At 46.0% G+C, this 21578-nt stretch overlaps 1 protein-coding gene across 1 annotated transcript in view; it reads left to right on the top strand.

Annotated features, from left to right (window-relative positions):
- Positions 1-21578, top strand: part of plxna2 (plexin A2) — a 165323-nt gene that overhangs the window by 46787 nt on the left and 96958 nt on the right. The window contains exon 4 of the mRNA XM_035158656.2: positions 21432-21566. Within this exon, the coding sequence (XP_035014547.1) occupies positions 21432-21566 (135 nt within the window). The remainder of the gene's footprint in view (positions 1-21431; positions 21567-21578) is intronic.

The raw sequence follows: 21578 nt of genomic DNA, 5'->3' as shown, positions 1-21578 counted from the left end.
CTGTGACTCATAATGAGTTACTGTTCCGCTCCTAGAAGAGCCATTACGAGGCACGACCGCGGGCAGAGCGCAGAGGCCTCTGCGTGTCTGCACTCTTAACAGGTATCAGACGGCATTACAGGTTCCCACAAGAAGTGGATTAGACAGCCCACACTCAGCTCCTCGAGGTAAACACGCCTTTCCCTTCTATCCGTGTCAACATCAGTCCGGTGTGCTCTGCTGCCGACTTTGTCGAGGATCACTGGGAATATGAAACACTCAGGCGCTGTCAGTTTTATTTAAGGAGTATTTCAGTCTGTTCTGTTCTTTTGACTCCGCTGTGCAATAAAGAGAAATGAATCATTGTTGGCTCACATGTTCTCAATATTTACTCTCAGAAAGTAATGAAGCGACACTAAATCCCGGCTCAGGGACTGGTTGAATAAAGATATTTCAGCTTCCCTTTTTACTTCTGGCACAGGACTGTGTTTGAACAGGGTTGTTTTTGGTGCCAGATGAGGTGCCCACTTGGCCAGGACCTCACGCTCGACTCTATTCTCCATGAAAAACCCACTCAAGAGGAAGTGTCCTCACCGTGCAAATATGCCAGCTGTGACCAATCGCAGAGCTCCCCCGTAGATCTCTCCTCTCACAGCAACTATGCTTAAGCTGCTGTGTATTCCGACATCAGTCTTGGCCAGAATAGCCTCTTTTTATGAGCTTCTAAAGTCAAAACAAAAACAAAGTGCGTGCACGCTGTGTTTTTTTTCACACGGTCTTACCTCATGTCTTCTCCATCATTAAAATAACTGCTCATTTCAGACAGCTGAAGTAAGCTGTCTTCTTCTTTTTTTCCTCCCCCAAAAAAATGCTTTGTTAGCTCCGTGTCTGCTCGTGTTTCAGCCGACCAGTCTGCATGGTTAATGACAGCCTTGCTTATAGACATAAAGTGATTGCGGGTGCGTGTGTTTGCAGATTTTACTGCCGCAGAGGTCTGTTTTGGCTCCGGTTGGCTTGTTTTTTTGGGGGGGGTTCTCACGAGCGTCTGGGGGCAGCACCAGGCTGTGTTGAGGCAGCTCAGCATGGGACTCTCCAAGTGTAGTTAACATGTATGAGTCTGGATTAACATGGAGGCCTCTCTCCTCAGGCACACGCTGTCACAGATCTGTCAGGCCTCTCTGAGACCCCTCACAGCACAGCTCTCATCTGTCAACAGGCAGAGCCCTGCCGACACAGGAACAAAGACATGCGTGCACATGCAAATACACACATATGTGTATACCGATGTATGGCTGTACATTTACTGCACAAGCAAACATGGACCCCTGAACAGTAACGATGTAAAGTACACATACTGCATTAGTTTATTTGACCCCAGAGACCATAGTTATTTTTTGTTTGACTACACGACTTTGGAAATATGTTGGAGATTAAAAATGATGCCTTCATTTCCTCAGACAACCGGCTCAGAGTAAATCACAGCCCGTCAGAGGCAAATACCAAAGTTTAATTTATGAAAGACAGCTGTCCAGCGCTGTGGACTGATGCTACCAGATAGCCTGTGAGGAGGTTTGACGTTTGATTCATTACTTGTCTGTGAAGTCGTCCAATAAACTCAACTGAACCGAACCTAGGAGACGCACATGGTTTCTCTTTTTTAAACTTCCATACACAGGCAATGTACTGAGCTGTGAACCAGACTCACAGTAGATTTAATGGTAACTCTGCCAAGTGTCCTATCTCTCAATGTTAAAGATAGTGATGAAGCATTCCTGGTTCTGCCTCTTTGTCTCGACCTGCACCTAAATATTTAAAGACTTCCTTGTAAAATCATATTCAAACCTGCTACATCTTGATTTTTATAGTCTGGTTCTAGAGGTTTCTTCCAGTTAATGAGGGAGTTTTTTATTTCCACAGTCGCCAAAGTGCTGCTCATTATGGGAACTGTTGGGTTTCTCTATCATTTTTAAGGTCTTGACCTTCTATGTGAAGTGCCTTGAGATGATGTAAATTATGATTTGGCACAACACAAATACAATACAATTGAATTGAATTGACTTTGACACACTTACAGATACAACAAACAAACAAATAAACATACCCTCCTTGGTCTAGGTAATTATTATTCCTATTTGTTTAAAAATCCAGTTGAAGGAAATTTGAAAAATATTGAAAAGCAATACGTTTTCCATTTATACTGTACAGTGTGTATTGCAAAACACACACACGCGCACACACACAGTCTTTGGGCGTGAAACAACAAATTAGCTGTTTCAGAAAGATCAGAGGCACCACACAGATGAGAAAGCCCCCCGTGCTTTAATTAACTTTAATTGGTACATTTTTAAACCTTAGTTACTGTTTGTTGTCTGCTGTCGTTCATCTCCAGGCCTGATGGAAGCACTAGAGACAATGCGGTCCCATCCAAGGCCTCGTTTGGACGCCAGGCGTAGATTGTAACCAGATTGTTGAAGTATGGACGGCAGAAAAACACTGTGAAATTCTTTATCTTTTTCTCAAACCAGATCCAAGCCATATTTGCAGGTGAATTGCGATTCCAATCAGTTTCTCTACTGATGCATCTCAGTGTGGAAACCTCGGCAGTTGAAATGCCGGGTAGCGAGATAGTTATTGACACCAACGTCATTGCTGCAGCAACCCATGCAGATAGGTCGGTGATGCCTGGACATGCAAACGATCGGATGACTTGCAACTGTGCCAACACAAATCTGATTTGCCAGCAGTCTGAACAAAGTCTTTGACAGTTACTGTATTTTATGTGTTGTCATAGTTGAGAAACAGCCAAACAATGATCATCACTCACGATAACAGCTCAGAACGTCTTAATGCAAGTCCAAACCAAGATAATCTCATAAAGAAGTTATAATCATTGACATAGAGACAGACTGAGGCTGAACACACACACACACACACACACATAAACACCTGATGGGCCCTGATGTGCTGAACTGTTCAACCCTCATACAGTTTGTGACCTCATCACGTAATCATCCCAAATAAGCTCTAAATGTGATCTTTCCACTTCCCGCAGTGAGTTCATCACCTCAGGTTGACAGTGTGGTGCTGTCAGGGGGGAGGGTCATCAATGTGTGGAACATCACAGTCATAAATAATAATGTCATGGATTCCAGAGGTCAATCTGCCGTCACGCTGCATTAAAGGACAGGTGATTGATTTGACCGAGACATGATCGATCGCTGATCCCGACTGAGACACGCCTCTCTATGCCCCGGTCTGTGTGGGTGTCAATTGTCTGCGTGCGTGGTTTTGTGCGTCTGTGTGGTCGGTTGCAGGCCAAGCAAGCGGTCATGGCCGCTCAGTCATCCGGGGAACTGTGGGAGGCAGCTGCACACTGCAGGGAGGCCGACTGGGGTGAGGTGGGATGGGGATCGACAGGAGGGAGGGAGGGATAGACAGGATCCCCGTCTCTGTCTGTCTGCCTGGCTGTTGGCTGCAGGCTGCATGTCAGCTGGGCCTGTTCCCCAGACCCCCACTTCCCCGTTTTGCCATTCCAGTCTCTCTCCCCAATCAGTGATGGACGGATGGTTTGGGTGAAGGAGGAGGCGCACCACCAGTTAGTTCCAGCCCACAGCGGCCTGCTTTATTGGGCTCTCATTGGGGATTATTGTTATTGAATTACAGAGGGCCTCCCTTCAGACCGATCCCTGGCAGGAAGTAGGGACGGCAGGCCTTCACACAACTGCTGATGTGTGACCATCCTTCCCGCCTTCCTCGCCCCCTCTGCCCTCCCATCCTCTAGTTCGGCTCCGGCGTCATAGCTTCAGCTGGCCCCCGGTTCAGAATACACACCGCGTGGATCCCTTAAATGTGCACACGGACACGAGTGCAGACACGTGTAGGTGCACACCGTCAGGCACACATGTTCAGATGGAAAAAGGAATGCACCATTTATAGTCATGTGCCTTTCGGCTGGCATAACCCAAGCATTAAGAGAAAGGGAGAACAAATAAATGGAAAGAGCGAGGCAGACAGATGAGGTGTGCGAAGGGGGTCAGATGGGGGCAGCGCAGACTGGGGCGTTCCTATCTTTCCATACCGCTGCCTGTCTGTTCCCCCCAGTCCATCCCCGCCGTTGCCCTCAGGACTCTGCATTCCTCACATCCATCCCTAAAGGTCTCTGCCTCCGTCTGGCCTCAACGCCCCTCGGCCTCAGCCCTCGCCACATGTGCTCAGTGGAGGGGCACCGACCGAGAGACACCCAGGAGACCCGAAATCATTTATGCATGTATGAGCGTTTACACACACACACACACACACACACACATACATACATACACACGGGCACACAGTCGTCATCTGCTCAGCACCAGCTCTATGCCTTTGTAAGGAATTGAGATTATGATTCCCTATTGTGCTGCACCCGGGGGGATTACGGAAGGTGATCCTGGCTTTGCTGATGTCTGGGCCCGACGTATATACTGTAGATTAGACGCTGCAACGTATTCAAGAATCAGAGAAGCCGTCGATGTCATGAAACTGTTATGGCTAGACATCCAACTGGATTCTTTGCAGTGATGTTTAGCCGATTATTGTGCGGTAATCTGGTTAAAGACACACTGTTGGCTAAATCTTAGGGATTAACTTTATCCACCAGGAAAGAGTTCATGATACGATGGCTGCCCCTGCAACGTATCCTCTTGACTCTCCAACACTCTCTGTTCCCTTTTGCACATGAGATAGCTTATGAAGGGATTTGGTGACCTTTGACTTCAACCACCCCCCCCTGTTCTCCCCAAGGCTTTACACCTGCGTGAAAGAACATATGACATCTGCGGCTCCGCATTAACACCCTGGACTCTATTTACACACAAGCAATCCTCTCGGGACGCCATGCAATTTATTTGAAATCCTAATAACCGAGCTCTTTAACTGTTTTCTGTGGAGGCGGTTGTGTTTGTTGTGTCAGGAAACCAAAACTGAAATGACCGGCTCTCCACTGTTTACATTGTGAACCCTAAACCCTGATGGGGTTTGTGTACTTTGGGAGCACAGGTCCCAGGTTGTTTTCCTTTCCTCTCACAGGTACATGTGAGATATTCTGCACCCAGAAGAAACTGAACAAACTGTGTATTCTGGCTCCTATATTGAAGCAAAACACAGTGTGATAATACAATTCCTCCTGCCATCTGCTGTTTACTGTAGTTTCTCTGCTCTCTCACTCCCCATGCCAGGTGTAGCAGTGAATCAAGTGCACTGTTGTCCTCGTTTTTAAATACACTACAAAATTATCTTTTTTTTTTTTTTAACCAGTCCCTTCAGGGAGGGTGTGTGTGCATGTTTGTCTATGTGCGCCTCAAGGGGGTATTCACTGTTTGCCCCCCCAGTAAGACAGAGAAAATACCTCCCTGTGTCTGACACACAAGAAAAGCCGTTAACTAACCAAACACCCAACTGTCCTCCACCTCCTCCTCCTCCCTCCTCCTCGTCTCTCTCCTCATAGTTACTTCCCACATATGGACACAGTTTTTTAGTCTCTTATTGTAGAGGAACAAAGAGAGTGTAAGTAGCGGTCGTGGGGTGGCGGCGGCGGTGGTAGTGGGGGGGGGGCTAGCAGACGTAATATATCAACTTGCCATGAATCCTTCCCACAAGACCTCCGTGCCCACCCATTCTCTCACTGTCGAAGATGGAAAAAAAACAAGCCTCTAGGTTTTTTGTTGACCCAAACATTTATGTGGTTTTTACAGTACGGAGAACAAGGAGGGGGAGACATGCGGAGAAAAGGGAAAGAGAAAAGAGATGTGTTTTTCCACAAAGAGACAGAAAGCCCAGTTGTGGGATAACAGGAAGCCAGAGAGTTACGGGGGGGGGTGGGGGGGGACTGTGCCAAAACACGGAGCCGTCTGGCCGGAGTCTGTGGTCAGCTCGTGAAAAAGAGAAAATGGGGAAAGCTGGTATTGTTTGATGTGGAACTTATAGCTTAGTTTTCTTTAAACAGCTAATTAAAGACAAACGAAGACACTGTACCTGACCTGCCAGCTCATTTGAATAATACATTCAAATCAAGGTCTCGGTGACACGGAGCCCTGAAATCGGAATTTGAAAACAAATGTGTGAGCGTAGACAGACATTTCCTCTTCGGGGAATGATCTCATCCGAAAATCTGGCCGAGTTGCGATAGAGAGCGCGAGTTAGAGAAAATGATAGTGTCCTGTAACACGCTTCCTTTTTCACATTTCACAGGAATTTTCTGTGCTTTTCTGGCAGAAGATGCTCGGTGTAACAAAACCCTCCACGGCCCCTTGCTGCTAATACTAGACATTACCTCACAAAAGTGGATTTATACAGGGGAAATAGCTAATCCCTCAGGTAATATGGGCATGAATCAGTCAGGCCAGACAGCAGGAAAGATCCTGCTGGCTCCCTCTCTCAGCCCCAGACCCTGCAGAGATGGCCCCGCAGTTCTGTGGCTGCACTGTGGAGGAGAGGGAAAGGAAGAGCTGTCACAACCCCTTTACACTTGGACTCTCACTGTAGCTCAAGGCTACAGGGGTGTCTGTCTGGAGCTGCTTTCAGAAGTGCACTGAACTCCCTATTTTCTCGGGAGGAGGTGCAAATGTCCGAGTGAGAGCCCTCCAGAGTTTCTAACACGCGACAGATGCAAAAATGAAATAAACAAACATAAAACTACATCTGTAGAAGACCCCGACAAAGATGCCAAGAGAGTTTTTGGTGATGATGGTGTCTGTGTGTTGTCAAGAAAATCACGTGATCTCCGCAGCGGAGTTAATACGTCACTTCCAGGCGAACTGCAGGTAAACTCCGTAGCCAATTCTCCGAACTTTACCCACAGGTCCTGTCTGAAAACTGTGTGTTCGCGGGAGAGAATAAAAGCTCTGGGGTTGTTGGTTTAAGTCCTTGCGGTTATTTTCCTTGACAAACAAAGGAAGACACCTATTTACACAAACGTATAAATGAGCAGACACACTCACTCTCTTGCTGCTGCCTATTTATTATAGCAATCAAAGCCCAGTCTCCGATTGGATAGCGCCTCCTCCCCCAGTGTTATTGCACATCCCCAATTTCTTCCCCACACACTCTCACACACACACAAACTGGCTGGCTGCTGACCGGCACTAATGTCCTAATGGCGCTGTCCTACATACTTGGTGCACTAGTGTCTGTTGGCAACCTCGCTCACCCAGCCTGGGCTGCAGGCTGATGGGGAGAGGGGAACAAGATGGGAGGAGAGGGGCTCTCAGCTGCCACATATACCTCACCTCATGTGCTCTGCTCCTATAGTTTTCCTCCAGAGCAGCTTTACACTCAACCGTCCTTTGTGCAGAAAGTATAGTGGTTGATTTCATGGTTTTTCATCTCACTTTGACCTTTTAAATACACCGTGTTCATTTATAAGTATCAATATCTTAGCACAGTTATTAGGATCGGAAGAAAAGTCAAGCGAGTCCAGTTGCATTTCATTTAAGTGCACATTTTTAGTTATCACGTTCCACGATAATTTTGCCATCGTCAGCTGTGTACATTTTCCGATTTTATTCAAAATTGACCCAGTGTCACTGCACTTCCACCACCTGCCTCCGCCATCTTTCATATAGAGTCAAAGCAATGATTGAAATAATATGAGAATTAATGGGATTTTTTTAATTCATGATTTCAAAAGAGCCGGAAAACTAAAGGCTTGTTTATTTCCAGTGTTAGATTAATTTTCGGGGGAAACAGAAAATTCGGCCATATTTGTCTTCTGAAAGCGTCCAGATTGGGACAAAACAGTCGAAATGGACCAGGACCAACGGGAATCGTGGGGGGCAGGGTAGCCAATATCGCAAATGAGACGATTATTGGACACAAGAAAGAAATTCTCGAGTTCACGACACGACCGCTTTTGCCTCTCCTCCTCCGCCGATGCCATTTTTGTTGTTGTCGGAAACTCTCAACTCTTTGCTTCCCCCTTGCGGATGTTTTGCTTAACAACCATGCGACCGTAAAGGATGCATGTGAGTGTGTGTGTGGGCAGTGACATCATTTCAAATGGACGAGTTCTGAAACTTAAGGATATCCCGTTGACCTATTTAAACAAATGTGACCTGCAGACGAATTGTTGGGTTTGCAAACATCGTTGCTCTTTCTCCGTCCCCACCTAATTGCCACATGGCGCCGTGTGTCAGTGTCAGTGTCGTGGACGTTCTGTCAGAGCTGACTGGTCATCACGGTCCAGCCCCCTGAGCTTAGAAAGTGCCACTATTTAGCCATTCATCCCTAAACCGTCCACCGCTCCCCGCTCCCTCTGCATATGGAAGAGGGAAGCAGAGGCGTTGCAGTGTGATGGAGGTGTGTATTGACCCAGCAAGGCGCTGAGGATGGAATACTAATAGGGTTAATAGAATTAATGGTGCTGTCACCCTTGGCTGGGGACGAGTACCAGGCATCTTGCTGGCTGTTTGTAAGCTGATTGCTTTTCTCTTGCTGTAGCTACACTCGGAGTTGGACTGTATCTCTCCGTCTCCAACATTTCGTCTGTCTCGTCCTCGTCCCTTTCTCTTTACTCTCCTTTTGAATTCCTCCCTCGTTCTCTCCTCAAATGGCTAAAAGCTGCTTTAATAATGCACCTTCGTGGCAAATGTCCTTTGTTCATTCAGCTATTGATTTTATAAAGTGGTTGTGATCTATAAGTCTTTTTATTTTTTTTCGTCCTTGTAGGGGCCTGAATGTGTGTGTGTGTGTGTGCGTATGTGCTGTCTGTCTTTTGTGTGTGTGCGTGTGTGTGTGTGTTTATGATTGTGCGCCGCTCCTGAGGCAGGCAGAATCTGTGTAATAATGGAAGGTTGACATTCAAAGCAGTGTATTTAGTGCCACTGAATTAGCATACTTTAACTGGCTGGTCTATTCCTTCTGGAGAGAAGCAGGCATTAAATCCTGACGCAAGATTGGTGGGCAATTTTAAAGAGCTTTAGTGAAGATTCATAGACTACAAAATGTGCCGGCATCGCACACAAATACACGCGCAATGCACACACACAGACACACACACGCGCGTGCACGCTGCTCTCCACCTTCTCTGTCTCTCCCCGTCTTTTTCAACGTGCTCTGACCTGAGTGTGTGCTGCTCGTCTATTCTGCATACACAGCATTTTCCCCTCCTGCTGCTTCAGAGCATGTTTATGAGTTATGAGGGGAAGAGAGAGACTGGGGAAGTGTGTGTGTGTCTGTGTGTGTGTGTGTGTGTGTTCGGGGGGGATAAAGGAAGATTCTCTGTCACCAACACATGTCTCTGCTGATGAGTATCTCTGATCCCCTGGTCTCCAGGAAGACGCAGGCCCGTTGCTGTTTTGCATGTAGAGAATAACGTGGAAGACGGGAAAGACGCAGCTGCGATCCATGGCGTCGCTCGAGTCCCCGTGTACACAAGCACATGATCACACGCCGCGCCTGTTTGGATCATGTGTTCCTGTTGCTGGCACTAAATGTCAGAAATGTGCGCGGAAATACCGAGAACACAAGACCATAAGTCATTCGTCACAGTGTTTTCTAATTAGCAGACTAATGAATCAAGGCCTTGTTTATTGCTCCCACAAAGAACAAATATGCCCGAGAGCCATCAGCGTGTTTTATGTGTGGACAGCGCTACACGTGCTCGCCTGGACATTCTTTCCAGAGTGGAAGTATTAGTGTCGTCTAGACCTCTGGATTCTGGCTGGATTCTTTATGTACACTAAATCTATTTTTCAATTCAATTAGAGATTTGCTATTTATGTGTGTTGCCCTCAAAGACATTTAGTGATAACACACACACACTCATATACACACTTTGTCATGGAAATGAATAGCAGCAGTCACACAGTAATACAATAAATCTACATGTCTGATTATTGTATTTTAAACCATTAGTTACATTAATTCAGAGGCTATTTCATCACCATCACACTTTCATTACAGTTAGGGAGACGTGCGCTAAAAAGATTTCCACTACACAACATTTCAAGATGATTGAAAGTAGTGTAATTGATCATGTGGAGTACACAAAGCAAGTATTTCTCTTTCAGAAATAATTTGGCACGTTATGTTTGTTTTTGTGCACGTTGCCTAGTTGACGTTATCGCCATGCAGTGTTTTCACTGAAAGACGTCTTCAAATCAAATTCTGGAAAATGTTCGTAATTCCGAAAATGGAAAATGAGAACAAAACCCTTTTGTGGGCTCATACCAAAGTTGCGCTGCCGGAGTTGCAACTGACAACGAGGATAAATCAGGTTTAACTGGAGTCACGACCCGACATATCCTGTTTTCAGACCGACACAGGGTTTGTGGTGGAACGCTGTCGTTTTCAGGCTAAATGAGCGTTTACCAAATTTTCTCACTGGGCGGAAAATGATCAGCGACCTGCTCATCCTGAGCTACGTAAGGTCCAGACAGTCGTAATGACATAATAACAATTTTTTCTATATCTCCAAGCACACACACACACACATATACATATATATATATTCACACGACACACACTTTCAGTTGATTCCCTGCTGATCCTGTGCCCAAGGGGAGAGAGGTTACCATGGCAACCCTTGTCCAGCACAGGGGTTTTGGCCTGCTTTTCTTGTGAGCATGTTGAATGGGGTCAGACAACACACACACACACACACACACACACACACACGGCATCCCTGATTGGATAACCCCTGTCCCTCATAGTTTATCCTTCGTTCTTATCCCTCCCCCCCTCTCACTTTTTTTTGCTGCTGGCCACCAGAGGTCAAAGGTTCACGATGCAGTGTCCATCTCGCCATTGTCTCTTTGTGGAAACCTACAGGAGGAGCTCTAATTATCCAGGGGCCGCTGGGAACCTGGTTGGTTGGAGGCACCAGGAGGTGAAAGGTTGTGACATCCGTCTCTATGGAGCTATATGTGGTATGGTATTGGTTTGATGTCACATGAAGGGGAGATAGCGCTCCTCACCTGACCCGATCTGCACCCGCCTCTGACTGCGATACCCTGGGTGCTTTTATTATTAGAACAGATTTGTAATCTTTATTCTGATGCTTCTGTTCACATAATAAACACCTGGACTTGTGGGAAAGAAAATATGTGAGAACATTCATGTGGTACAGATGTTGCACAACCACAACAGCAACTTATTGACTGATCAAGCATGATGCCAAAAATAAACAGAAATATTGATCTTGTGGATTACCACTTCAACACGAACCTTCTCGTGGGCATATTCTTTCTCTCCATATAAATATATATCCATGTTATTATGTTATACGCATTCACCAAGACTTTTATTAATAACGCCTGGGTAGTGCCTCTTTGGATGGATTCCGTAAGATGTTGAAAATGGTTGTTTGAGTTTCTGGTCCTTGTTGACTTGATTGTTCATTCAAGCAATAATTCATTTGTAATGAGGGGCTGAAAGTGTGGAAAGAAAACATCCCCCCTACGTCATTACACCACCACAAGCCTGGTCTTCTGACACAATATTCGTGCTGTTGACACCATTCTGACCACACCGTCTGCAACCTCAGCAGATTCGTCAGACCAAGTTGTGTTTTTCTACTCTTCAGCGGTCCCGTTTTGAGCCTGTGACGACTGCAGCCTCGGATTTCTGCTCTGGGCTCACAGAAGTGGAAGTGTTCCTCTGCTGTTGTGTCCCGTCCGCTTCACGGTTCGACATGTTCTGTGATGCTTCCCTACCCTCGAGTGGCCTTCTGTCAGTCCGACTGTTCTCCTCTGACCTCTCATCAATGAGGCATTCATCTACAGAGCTGCTGCTTCCGAGAAGTGTTTTGTTTTTGGCACAATTCTGAGTAAACACACGTCACTGAGATCGCCTTTGTCCCCTTTCTGGTGTTTGAATAATGTTTGGCTCACTCGATAGCCGGAATAAGCGGGTGTACAGGTGACCCGAATTAATGCCTGGTTAGTTTATGTCTTCAAGTAGGGATTTACATAAATAACTGTTTTAGCATTAAATGACAATAAATACTTTGTTAAACAGTTTCATAAACAGACGTGCTTCCCGAGGCTCAGCACTGTAGCGAGGCACATTTCTGCATTCCTGGAACCTCGGTACCAGCTGACATTCTCACAGTTAGTAGACTGTCACCAGACTAACCCCATAGCACGTTTCATTGAAGCATGGAGTATACTTTCTTTACTGGATTTAGAAGAGCAGTTGTTACACTGAGGTCTGCCTGCCTGCCAATGGTGGTTAAAACTTTATGGATGTTTTGACGGGCCACTGACATGGCAGGAGTTCTGCCGGTGCTGCCGATGGACAAGAGGGCAAGCGAGCGACACCAGGTTTACGATGACGCAACAGCACAAAACACTATGTTGGTGATGTGAGGTGTTGACAGACATTAGGATCATTATGAAACAGTGGTGGGACAAATTAACACTATGGTGGCCCCCTACAGTCGAGGTAGCTAATTAATGGGAAACACTGTTTATTGGCCTATTTGTCTGTTTGACTGCAGCACTGCAGGTGTGTGATGTCGTATTGTTTATGCTGCTGTTTGCACTAAATGTTCTGGATCAAGTTCAAATGTACCTCTTAAAGGTTCAGTGTTTAGGATTATGTTAAAGGGATCTATTGGCAGAAATTGAATATCAAATAATCCTAGTGATGTTTTCACTAGTGTGTTTCATGTAAATTGTATAAATTATTGTTTTCTTTACCCTAGAATGAGCCCTTTATTTTGTGTTCAGCTGCAACATGCAACTTCACCACTAGATGTCACTCAATCCCACACACTGAACCTTTAATATAGAAAGAAATGTCGCACACATTCGTCCATTCAAAACAGAGTAATCTTGGTTGTTAACAGTCAATAGTCGATCGATGAATGTTAGTTATCGGTGAGAAAATGTTTTTAAATGTACGCCTTCCCTTTCATCTCCCATTACCCTTATATGTCTCCTTTCTTCACGTGTGCTGCTTCTCCCCAGGCGGCTTCAGACTCGAGTCTCATTACCTGCCACATGCTCGTCTGTAATGGGTCGAGCTCGTGTCAAAGATAGCTCACATTAACGTGGCCTTGATGAAGACTCTGAGTGTCAAACCCTTACAGCAACATTATACATTCATCAGTAGCAGGCTCACTCGTCTATGGCGAATACATCTCGGTAATTTCAACCACAGCATGAAACCTATAGCTGCGTTTCTCAAGCTCTCACACTTTACATTACAGCTGTAAAATGTGCCGAGTGAAGTGCTCTTATTTCCTCATTTGCCGTGCCGATCCCGCTGGCTATAATTTCCTCGTATCTCTCTCCTAGCTGCCAATCTTGTCCCACATTTAAACCTGGCAAATCCGGTGGGAGAAATTGAAACAATTTCAGCTAATTTGCCCCTCACCTGAACCTTTTCTGAGATACTGTTTGATTCCTCATATCTTTGTGATCTACCTTGAAGCACGCCGAGGGAGAAAACAGGAGGTGTGATATTCTTCCTGTGGTTCAGACTGTTTGACATTCCCGTAATAACTTTTGTCTAACGATCACTGCATCTGCTGTGTGTACTGCACTGTAATAGTTGTAGTGATTGCTTTGTCCCTCGCTTTATTTACTCGCGTGAAGAAAGCGCAGCTCCTCTTTCTTCTTCGGCATGCATCATCACAGCGAGTGCCTCACCTCTGAAACATAATTTCCCCTGGAGAGACGACTCCATTATTAGAAGTCGGGCTTTTGTGAGGAGTTATTTGCTACTTTGTGCTGATGAAATGGAGTTGTTAAATATAAACGTGAGCTCTTGTGTGTGAGTGTGTAAAGCACGCGTTCTTTGTAGGTGACGATGCCGTCTGCGTATCAAACCCTCGACATGGACTAAATAGTTTTCATCACCGGGGTCGAGGTGTGAATGCCGCAGCGTCTCTGCCAGGAGCAGCCTCACTGCTGACTCCTTATTCTCACCTCCCCTTTGCACTTTGCCAATTTTCTTTCCCACATTTCAAGACATCCTTTTTTCTTTTTTTTTGTGTGCCTTTAATCCACCTCATCTGTCTTTCTCTCAGCGCCGCTCTCTGCCTCCTCCTTGCAGCCAGGTCGGCTAGTTCAGGAAAACTTACTGTGGTGTCGACTCTGTACTTTGTGTATACAAATCATTTTTCTCTCAACATTCATGTGTCAGTTAAGAAAAATCCGTGGCTTCTCCGAGCTGGTGAACAGCACTTTTGAGGGCTAAGCAGAAAATCCCTCCCACCACATCCCACATCCAGTTTTTGTTTTTTTTGTGCTTCTTCTGAACCTCGTTGGCTCGCGTCCATCACCAGCATGCTGGCTGCTTTTCACTGTCTTAATGTGGAGCTAAATATAGGCCTCATATTGTGCTGCTCTGCTTAATATGTGTGTTTGGACTGATTAGAGTGGAGGCCTGATCTCATCCCACCACAGACCTCTAATGCATGCCGCGGTCTCTGGTTTCTATTTGGACTCGGGGGCAAACAGGGGAAAAGTGCTGATATAATCATGTTTAGGGTTGTGAGTTATGTGACCGAGAGGAATGGAAATATCACCGAGCTAAAATGGAGCTAAGTGAATCTCGGATAGAGCGATTGTAGACATGGCTGTTGTGAGATTACTTGTTAATGGAAATCGGTTTAACTGGTTTGTTCTTTGATATTCAATGATGATCAATGATAAGGGGGGGGGGACTGGTAATGTGAAGGGACATGACGTGTGATTTGTCGGGTTTAGTCTCTTGTGTGAGATGAGGAAAGATGGTGAAACAGGAGAGGGTTAACTGCTCTGTACATGGAGCAGGGAGGCAAATCAATAGGCTTTATGGTGCCTGGCCAAAAATATGAAGTAATTGGCCCCTTGTATTGACTAAGGCTCAGGTCGTTTTAGCAGATATACAGTAGTGCCACCCGATGCGCAGGTTAGGGAGAGAATTACACATGTGAGGAGTGAGTACAGTCTTTTATTTTTTCGATGCCTGTGTCTGTTTCTTCCATTTGCCCCTCCAGCCCCACGGAGCGCTCTTTCTCCTTTTTTCTCCTCACTTACCTTTCCTCCAAATTCTACATCTGTCCTCTTGTTTTTTCCTCCTCTCTCTGCTTTCCCCCCCTCGCCTCCTGTCTCCCCTCATGTTCCTCTCCTCCATCAACACGGAGAGACTCCTCCAGCCCCGGTCCGTCCGATGGGAAGTGACACATAGCGCATATAGGCAGGCAGGCTAACATGCGGCTTTATGGGAGCTTATATCGTACAACGGCAGCAAGGAACAAAAGAGACGGCGTGCTGGGCCGGTGGGAGCCATCACACACATACACATATACACAGCACATTTCTACATGCCTCTCGCTACTGACACCAGAATTCTTCAGCCTGACACCGGTGATGGATTAGATGCATTATCGAGGCGGAGAGAGGCTCCATGTTTTCCCCCAGTGCGTGGAGAAAGAGAGCGAGAGAGAGAGAGAGAGAGAGAGAGAGAGACATACACTCACACATAGGCTGCTGAATAGCCCGTATCCATTCCACCTGAAGTGAAGAAATACAATAGCAGTCTGCCACATTTCAAGCTGGGTTTCCGAGACATAGATGCGAGGAGATAGAGACAGTGAGCCCGGTCGGTACACAGTGTTCTGCAAGCTGTCGAATGCAGCCAGTTGATTTGTATCTGTGGTCATGTGTGTGTGAGCTCATTTATGTTCCTGCATGAGCTGTGTATATATGGACATATGTTCGTATATATATATATATTTATATACATATTTGTGCCTCCATCAGGAAATAAGGAAGAACTGGTGTGTTTCACTTGTGTCTTGCCGATTAATTCCCTCTTGTCCACCCTGATCACTCCAACTCACACCCAAAGGTACTGACTTCATTGCAGGCTGCAGGGAATCGGACGTCCGTCTCCAGTCGGATGGACAGTGGATCTGTCGGCACAACTTCACACCACCGCAGTGCCACCATTCTTTCACTCTGTCATGTAGCACGACATACTCACACTCACATACAGTACATATATTCGCGTTTACATAAATACTATTACACAGACCTCATGCATAGGGGTACAGGATATAAGGAGATGGATTTGGAGTCCAGAGTCCAAATATTTTTTATTTTAGAATATAGGACACGATGGTGAATATCCACCCTGAGGCTAAAGGTAAATCTGACTGGCTATCTAAACATGTAGACACTCTGCAATGAGAAAGGGTTAAAAGAAGAAGAAGTACTGCATGTACAGAGTGCCCCCCACCCCACAGTTACAAAAAAAGCTCTCCAGTCATTGCTGCCTCCTGACAAGCTTCACTGGCTCTTAAAATGCTGTCATCAATCTGTCACCTGTCATCTGGCCCAAGGTACCAACCAATCTCCAATCTCCCGACATCAAATTCAAGGCCATTAACTGAGCCCGAGATTGGTCCCATCAGACGAATTGGGTTTGATTGGATAAGGTTTATCATGGTCATTGTCGGATCCCTCTGACCTGTGTCTTCTTCGCTCTGCGCCTCGTCAGCGGCGTCTCTGAGAACAGGTCAGCGTATGGAGGAAGAGCGGGAAGGAGTGCGGCGGCGGTGTTGTTGTTGTGCTGTTGTGGAATTTAATCCAGTGCGTGGGATCAGGCAGATAAAGGCAGTGCCTATCACTCCGACACCCAAGACTGTTGAACTGGATTAGCGCAGATGCAGCAGATAGCTGCAGGAAAGGTTACTTAGAGACTCCAACTTTCAGTCACCGCTCTCTTTTTCTGCCTTCTTCATGGAGCACAGCTGAGTTTTAGCCATAACGCCACAATCCCCCCCCCCCTAAAACCAACACCTATTATTCTATTCTCATACAAGGTGTAGGAGGAAGCCCCACAATTTGGTTTAATCCTATTCTGGTTCAAGATGTTAGTTTGACGTGTGCTGCACAATGCGGTTGAGTAAAATGTTCCCATGCGTGGGTTTTAAAGTCTGCTCGGCTTGCTAAAACATGGTGGTTAAATAATGTTGACCCTCAGACGTATCCGTATTGGTGTTGGCAGCCACCTGTGCATGTGTGTCCTGTTTCAGAAACACTAACCTCCCTCAAGGCCGAGGTTTGAAAATAGCTTTTTTTTTTCTTTCCAAATCTGAAAAGAAAGCAGCGCTCAGGTAATAGTTAGCAGCTGTGGTCATTAAGGGGGAAACATTCTTCAGACATTGAGTTGCTAATGTCGAGCAAACACTCCGAGACGAGTTGTAACACAGAGACCAAATCTGTAAATCTGCAAATCATCCCTCACATTGTTTTTCTTCTCTAACATGTTTTTTTGACACTAAATTTAAATGCAGGTATTTTATTTTTAAGTGGCTACTCATGCAGTGCAGGATTATACAAGGTCATTTTGGCATTTTGCACCAATCACCGATCATTGGTTTTATGGCTGATCGGTGTGTGTTGCCGGTCTGTGGAGGGAGCTGCAGTTCAGGCCTCTCCTCTTTCGTCTATCTCCAGACAGCAGCATCCACAATGCACCGAAAAACACATTTAATGCACTTTCTTACCCTGGATTTATTCAGCACTTCTCACTCAGCAAATTGCTTCACGCAGACTCACACGGCCGGGGATCCAGTGTCTGGCACGGTGTTCAAACCCAGTGAGACCAAGTGAGAGAGGAGAGAGAGAAAGAGGGAGAAGGGCAATTTGAATTGGAGTTTGGTCAGTCTTCAAAACGTTTTTGCAGGGTGCTTACATGGTCTGATCAAAAGCACCCCGCTGGCACAGGCCCCTTGTAGCCACAACGAGAGGCCTCTGATGCCACTGCCACGGCTTCCCTGTCGGCTAAATCCCTCCAACCACGTCTGCCGCTCATGCCTGACGAGGTGCTGTGACATAAAGTTTGTACACAGAAACAAAAAGTTACGTTTTATAATCCATTTCTTCTGCAGCTTTTGAACTTTCTTTAAAAAAATGCAACAAACGTTTGATTGAGTACATTTGTCCAGTCTTCCTGAAAACTGTGAGAATGATGCTCTAAGCAGCCACGTGATGTGTTCACTGATTTAAGAAGAACAAAATGACGTAGGACAAAAACTTAACGTCTCTACGGACGCTCATTCTTAGAAAACTTCTCAGACTTTCTTAGATCTAAAACAGACAATGACGTCTTGTTTCAGTACAAATAAAACACAAATATTCATCCCAAACTTGCCGAGAAAACTAATCATATCATTACAAATGAAACAAACAATCACTGCAGGGCTTAACTTGGCTGACAGCACTTTAATCTTTGAACTTTAATTTAAAGTAGAATGGCACACACGTCCACCAAGGCCCAACAGACCTGGGCAATGTATGAACAGGGCATAAAAAACACCCACATCACAATGGTAAAGAAAGAGAAAATCCTTTCAATTCATGTATAAAGCATAAATGAACCTTAACGATACTTGTCTGAGTTCTGATTTAAGCAGGAAATGATGTATAATGGATATAAACATACACACAGGACAAATGGCATAACATGCTGTTGTACTGCAGTCAAGAAAATGTGTGTGAAGTTATTCAAAAGCAGTGAAAGGGTTTTGGATTTTGAAAACTGTGCTCCAGGATTTACACGTAGCTGATTAAGTGTTTCTCCTGATGACGCCTGGGGACGTGTACTTCACTCCTTCGTTCTCCAGGCACAGTTCACAATGGTTCTGTGTGTCGGTCTGAATGTGTTTGTACATGGACTCGTTCCCTCGAATCCCCTCTGATGATGTTTTGTCCATGAATCTAAACCTCAGCTTTTTAAGTACCGGAGTAGTTTTTTTTTTAAATTCAAGGTTAGACTGATGTTTCATTTCACAAATATCAACTACACAGTCCCTGCTTCCCCCCCGAGGGGCATGTAGAATGTTTTTCAACACTCATCCATCTTCACCCTGCTTTGCCCCCTCCTCGCTTCTCTCAGTTGCAGCACCACAGCGCTGGTGATAGAAACAGGTTAGCTAATGGTTGAGGTGTTGAAATGAAGGGGTGGGGGATGTTAGACCAGGCCAAAGCAGGGACAGATCTCTGGGGCACCAGGGGATGGATGGGTCCTCCTAAAATAGAGTGGTAGGGATATTGTCACAGGGGCTTGAGGGTATGAATCCAACCTGTTAACAGCCTTCTCCTGCAGCCTGATAAATAATGCAGGGTCAAATGGGGCGGAGGGAGGATAGGTTCAAGTACCTGAGAGGGTAGGTTAAAGGTTGAAGTAAAGCGATGCTGAGGAGATGGATGTTTTGGACCCGAGAGTCATTTACTCTGGTGGTAGGATGCTTGAATGATAGAATGATAGAATGGTAGCGTGGGAGTGAGATAAAATAGGATTTTTTTAGCAGAATTATTTGAGGTCCATTAAGAAACGGTCCAGAGATTTTCTTTTAGAGACTTATTTTGTCTCATTTGCCCACCCAGAAGTGAGTCTGTCCTGCAGAGACCTTCACCTCACACTCCTGCTCACATTTCTTTTCTCCCTTACAACGATGTGTGTGTGTGTGTGTGTGTGTGTGTGTGTGTGTGTGTGTGTGTGTGTGTGTGTGTGTGTGTGTGTGTGTGTGTGTGTGTGTGTGTGTGTGTGTGTGTGTGTGTGTGTGTGTGTGTGTGTGTGTTTACGTCTGCGTACGTGTGAATGTGGCATCTATGAAGATCTACAGCCACTAAAGAAAAACAGCTCCTTGGTGTGAAAAGCAACTGGCTGTGGGTGTGTGTGTGTGTGTGTGTGTGTGTGTGCGTGCGTGGAGTGCTCGGATGTCAGTAATGTCGATGCCATTTTCTCAGTGAGCCTGAATAGTTGAAAATGAAGAGTCTTGAAAAGAAGCAAATGGATAAAGGAGTTCATCTTTTATCTCCGTGCACATTTTTCTGATGAAACGTGTTTGCGTAAAAGCACAGTTAGTATTCAGCCTGGTGTGTTTGGTAACCTTGTTGTAGTGTGTAGCTATAAGTGTTTCGCTCCTGCACTGGACTGCACAGGCTTTGTTTTGGACACACTCTAAGACACTGTGTGTGTGTGTGTGTGTGTGTGAATTTAGAGGCCCCTGGACAGCGGTGAGAGGCTGTGTGATAGCGATCTGATTCAGATGAACTGCAGGCTTGCAGGGGGAAGGTCGGGTTATCTTGTGATCCCTGGTGGCAGCCTGCTCGGACACATATCACAGTGTGACAGACTGCTCCTAGGGGGCGCATACACATACAAACTCACACATGCACACGCGCACACACATGCACGACAACCACACTGACACAGTAGTGAACAGAACAACGCTGGGCTAGCCATCCACCGACAAGCATATTTGCCGAGGTCTCCCTCCACACTGCAGTGTCACTAACCAGATGAAGACTGGCACGGACCCCACATCCTGCCTTTCTAATCCTACATATGGTTTTCACATATGTCCCGTTTTTCCGTGTTTGGATTAGCCTGCCAAGGTCAGACGTAGGTCAGCCGTGGAAAACTCGACCACTTTGAGCACGGCTCCTTAACTGCCCTGCCTGCTGTCGTGTACTCGGCTAACCCTCAAGCTTTGAAGGCAAAGCTCGAGGGGCCTTGTGTGAACTTACATCTCATTTTTATTACTTGACCATCCAGCCATTTGACACATGCATACAAACACAAAGGCCTGTGTGTGTGTGTGTGTGTGTGTGTGTGTGTGTGCACATTTGCCCGCATACCCTCCCACGTGCCCAGTTCATCTTCTCTTGACAGACATGTGACCTTGACTTTCCCCTCTCTGATGTTTTATCGAGAGTCTGGCTGCTCTTTGATGCTGTCACCATCTGAATAGATAGATGAATGTTTGGGCGGAGTGAAGCAGGCGGGGATGGACAGATGATAGAGCCATCAGCTTTCTTGGGGGGAGGAGGGTCCAGCGACATGTGACATGGGGGAGACACCTCTCACGCCCAGCATCACGAGAAGCCCATAAGGATTTACTGCCCTGGTTACGTTCTTTGGCCATAAGGATCTGATGAATAAAAGAAAAAACAGGTCAGGGAGGGTCACGCAACTGGGTTAAGTCATTAGAATCCTTCGTTGCTGTTTTTCCTTCATTGCAAGGGTGGTCCTGGCCTCGAGTTCAAAGCGTCACGTTATAATACATCATTCATCAGGAGAAACAGGAAAAGAAAAACAGAGCTAAGGTTTCACAAAGGTCCAATAATAACCAGCATATAATTCCTCACAGTCGTTGTAACCTCATCCTACTTGGGACCACAGAGGGCCGACGTTTACGTCATATAATAACACGAGTGGCACACATTTCTGGCAATAAATAGAAAGCGCTTGAAAACCAAGTAGTTGTCCCTCTGCAGTTTTCTGTTCAGTCAGCCTTCTTGTAGTATCCCCCCCCGCCCCCCGCCTGAAATGACAATGATAAATAGTTTTGCAAATCCTATTTGACCCGCGCTTGTCATCCCTGTCAATCAGTCTTCGTCTGTTTTTCTTCCCCTGCTGTCACGCTGATATAAATAGCAATCATTGACCTTTTTGCCTCCTGTGTTTTGCAGATTCGTGTCGACGGGCCTCCTCACGGTGGCGTCCAGTACGAGACGATATCGGTCATCAAGGACGGCGGTCCAATCCTGCGAGATATGGCCTTCTCCCTCGACCGCAACTACCTCTACGTCATGTCTCAGAGACAGGTAGGTGTCACA

The sequence above is a fragment of the Hippoglossus stenolepis genome, chromosome 6 (genome assembly GCF_022539355.2).
Source record: "Hippoglossus stenolepis isolate QCI-W04-F060 chromosome 6, HSTE1.2, whole genome shotgun sequence".
NCBI classification, from domain to species: Eukaryota; Metazoa; Chordata; class Actinopteri; order Pleuronectiformes; family Pleuronectidae; genus Hippoglossus; species Hippoglossus stenolepis.
The sequence above is the reverse complement of the archived record's forward strand: the minus strand, read 5'-3'. Positions and strand labels throughout refer to the sequence as shown.